Source organism: Mastomys coucha, unplaced genomic scaffold (assembly GCF_008632895.1).
Source record: "Mastomys coucha isolate ucsf_1 unplaced genomic scaffold, UCSF_Mcou_1 pScaffold5, whole genome shotgun sequence".
Classification (NCBI taxonomy): domain Eukaryota; kingdom Metazoa; phylum Chordata; class Mammalia; order Rodentia; family Muridae; genus Mastomys; species Mastomys coucha.
The window spans coordinates 83,308,412-83,312,557 of NW_022196911.1; the positions used below are offsets into that span (position 1 = coordinate 83,308,412).

At 44.5% G+C, this 4,146-nt stretch overlaps 1 protein-coding gene across 2 annotated transcripts in view; it reads left to right on the forward strand.

Moving 5' to 3' along the window:
- Positions 1-4,146, forward strand: part of Tex14 (testis expressed 14, intercellular bridge forming factor) — a 75,634-nt gene that overhangs the window by 5,979 nt on the left and 65,509 nt on the right. For both annotated transcript variants that reach the window (XM_031354380.1, XM_031354381.1), the window contains exons 3-5: positions 555-636; positions 2,528-2,658; positions 3,349-3,462. In XM_031354380.1, coding sequence (XP_031210240.1) covers positions 555-636; positions 2,528-2,658; positions 3,349-3,462 — 327 coding nt within the window. The remainder of the gene's footprint in view (positions 1-554; positions 637-2,527; positions 2,659-3,348; positions 3,463-4,146) is intronic.

Sequence of the window (4,146 nt, forward strand, 5' to 3'; positions counted from 1 at the left end):
GTTTGAGGCCAGCCTGGTCTACAGAGTGAGATCCAGGATAGCCAGGGCTACACAGAGAAACCCTGTCTTGGAAAAACCAAAAATAAAATAAACTGATAAATTGGCCTTTAGTTTTCTTCTGAGTTTACTTTTAAGTTCTTGTATCTACCAAACTAGTTATACATAATTATACATTATACTGTGTTCCTCAGTACCAACACTACGGAGGGGTAGATGTCATACCAGCCCTGGACTACCTAAAAGGACCTTGTCAGAAGGAAAAGAAAATGCAAATAGTAAACAAACACCCACTGCCTTTGTTTGTCTTCCTAGTTACAGTCTAGAAAAATGAGAGGAATGGCAGGACCTCCAGCTGGAGCAGAGACAGGTTCTCTCTCTCTCTCTCTCTCTCTCTCTCTCTCTCTCTCTCTCTCTTTCTCTCTCTCTAGGTTTGTGTTAAGTTGATGGCCAACTATGATAACATTTTTGAAAACTTGTTTTAATACTGTTCTTTTGGGTATAAATGATAAATTCTTACTTTTTCCCTCTCTTTTCTCTTTTTAAAATATTTCTAGAAGCCCAAATAGTTCTCCTAACCGCCAGCTTAAATCTGGAGTCATTTCTGCCCACAATATCTACAGCTTTGGCTTTGGGAAGGTAAGAGGCTGGCACTCACAGCCTAGGTTTGCTAGTTTAGCTAGAGAGTCATATGACCGTATCTCTCTACCTTATTCAACTCTTCTGGGTTTGTGTGGTAAGGGTTGAGATAGGATCTCAAACTTGAGATAGTCCTGCCTCAGTGCTGAGATTACAGGCGTAAACAACCATACCTGCTCTCGGCTAAATTTGGGAATTTTTTTTTTTTTTCTTTTCTGGATACTGGAAAAGCAAAGATCATTCATTCATCCAGCATACTCCCCAGTGGCCTCTCTCTTTAACTGGAAGAATAGAAGATCCCAAGGATACTATTTGTCCTCAAAAAGTCCTCAGTTCATTAAAAACATTTTAAGTATATTAATTAGATCTGTGGAAGAGTAAGGTCACCAGGAAGCAAAGCCATAGAGCTGACTCCACTCTCTGCCTGCCTCTCTGTTAAAGGCAAATGCCTGGGACCTTCATGAGAATTCAAGGATCCCAGTCCTTTTGCATCCTAGGCAAGGTAGGCCTTTATCTATATGTACCACCAGCCTTCAGTTCCTCCCCTTATCCTCAGAGTATTTTCTTCTTCTTCACTCTTCTATGTTGTAGGAAAGGTATTTCTTAGTACTCCTGTCCTTATTGCAAAATAAATGGTAAACACTGTAGTGAAATGATTTGAATGAGTCTGGCAATATTGATCCCACTGGGAACATTGCTGAGTAAATGAAGGATCTTTGCTCTCTACCAAGGTGCTTGGGTAAGGGTGGAAGTAAAAAGAATTTTGGCTTTTCTTCCTTTTGTTGGTGGAGGTGAACCCAGGATCTCTAGCATGGTATGCGGATGCTCTATTTGGGAGTGAATCCCCATGGGTACAGGTACCCCATGGGTGCAGGTATATTAACTTCTGGACACATGGCCTGTGTTCTAGAGAGGTTATGCCTTTCTTATTGCTGTGACAAAAAACCCTGATCAAGGCACCTTATAAAAGGAAGCATTTAATTTGGCAGCTCATGATTTCAGAAGATTAGTGGTGGCAAGCATGGTAGGTGGCAAGCAGGCATGGTGCAAGAGCACTAGCCAATAGCTTACATCTGATCCACAAGCATGAGCAAGGAGCAGAGAGAGCTAACAGGAAAAGGAGTGAGTTGTTGAAACCTCAGAGCCCACCCCAGTGCCATACCTCCTCCAACAAGGCCACACCTCTTAATCCTTCCCAGACAGTTCCACCAACTGGGGACCAAACATTTAAACATGTGAGCCTATGAGAGCTTTCTCATTCAAACTACCACAGCCCCTCAGTCTCAATCATATCACTTCAGGAAAGATGCTGGACTTCTGTTTGAACCACATCAGTAAAAGGGAAAGAATATATATATATATATATATATATATATATATATATATATATATATATATTTATTTATTTTTGGTTTTTCGAGACAGGGTTTCTCTGTGTAGCCCTGGCTGTCCTGGATCTCACTCTGTAGACCAGGCTGGCCTCAAACTCAGAAATCCACCTGCCTCTGCCTCCCAAGTGCTAGGATTAAAGGCGTGCGCCACCACTGCCCAGCAGGAAAGAATATTTCAAGATTCAGAATAATATAAAGTCAGTTGTGGATCATGTAGGATCATGCCTCTGATCCTACCCCTTAGGAAGGATGAGTTACTGTAAAAAGAAATGCTAGAGGCTACCTGAGATGGCACACTCCTGTGCAGGAAGGTGCAGGAGGTGGCAGGAAGATTATATTATGTCCCAAAAAAACAACTAACCAATTACCTACTACCAGCAGAGAGAGGACATAGGTGTATTTACTAGGTAAGTAGCAGCTCTAAGCCAAAGACTCAGGAGGTAGCAATTCTGCTTTCCCTTTTTCTCTTCCCACGATTTGAAGCTGTGCCTTCCTTTCAGTTTTATCTCACTTCAGGCATGCAGCTCACTTATCCAGGATCTCTTCCAGTAATTGGAGAAAAGGAAGTGATCCAAGCTGATGATGAGCCTACCTTCTCTTTCTTCAGTGGCCCCTACATGGTCATGACTAAGTAAGTGAGAACTGGTTGGTGGGAGTCAGACCTGTGGGAAGAGTGGCTTACTATGTATTGGTAGCTTCTTCTCAAACATGAAGGAACTCATAATGTCTTTACATTAGCGCTTTTTTTAAAAAAATTATTTATTTTATGTGTATGAGTACACTGTAGCTGTCTTCATGCACACCAGAAGAAGGCATCAGATCTCATTACAGATGGTTGTGAGCCACCAGGTGGTTGCTGGGAATTGAACTCTGAACCTCCGGAAGAGCAGTTGGTGCTCTTAACCGCTGAGCCATCTCTCCAAACACACATGCACAAATGCCTCTGCTGAGTCCACAAGGCCCCTTTGCCCCCTAGTTTTTCTGCTGGTGCTATGAATTTGTCATCAGATATGGCCCGTTCCTCCTAGTGGGCTCTTGACTAGTCTCTATTGTCTGGAGCACCACAGCCCTCCATTTACCACCACTGTCACCATTGTCTAACATAAAAAGCTTACCAAATTACTCACCCCCTTGAATACTCCTGTGACCTTTGCCTCCCCACTTAATTCTCCAGGGTGCTTTAGAGCCTGGAGGTGGTAGGAGAGAGGATAGTAGTAGAGATTTTGTGTGAACCTGTTTTCCAGCTATGTGGGAAGGAAGACTGGTTCCCTGGAGCAGTGGCTACTCAGCCCCCTCCTTGCATTCTCTCCTGCTCTTTTAGCCTTGTGTGGAATAGGAGCCGAGTCACAGTGAAGGAGCTGAACCTTCCCACCCATCCCCACTGTAGCAGGCTGAGGTTGGCCGACTTGCTGATTGCTGAGCAGGAGCACAGCAGGTAAGGAGAGCCATAGAACAAGAGCCACTCTGAAGCTAAGTCTGTACAGACCTGGACTGTGGTACACCAATCTCACCTCGCCTTGGCATGCCCTGAGTATTGGACTTGGTTGACTTCTAAAAGCTGCTGAAGAGAAAGGAGTTAAGGAGTAGCCTGAGGTGTGTGGATTGTGATGGTAAGGGCTTCGGTTCTGTCATCTGTCCTGTGACTCAAGTCTTTAGATGCACAGGACCCAGGGACATCTGTTTTTTTGCTGTGTCCCCTGAAGCCTCTGAGAGGGGCTCTGTACCCATCTGGAGTGCAAGTGACTGTCCTGCTTTCATAGAGCATAGCAGTCCCTGAGGCCAGCTCTGAGAACCACATCTCCACCACTAAGGACATTTCCATGAATCTCAGTTCCGAAGGTTTGCTGAGGTCCTAGAGTCACGTCGTGTAGGTCTTGGTGAGTCAGATACTGGATTTATGATTGCATACCAGGGCCACCAAGGAGCTGAAAGGAATCCTGGATCATTGAGCTAGTTTCTGAGTAGGCCACTCAGCCTGTAGGAAGTGTGTCTGGAGCTTTTGAAGAAGCTTGCCTGGCCCCACACAGTCTGAAAAGATAGTTGGGCAGGCATGATGTGTGCTTTGACATGAGGCTGAGTAGGCATGTGGCTTTGGACACATTTCAGTTCTGGTTCTCTT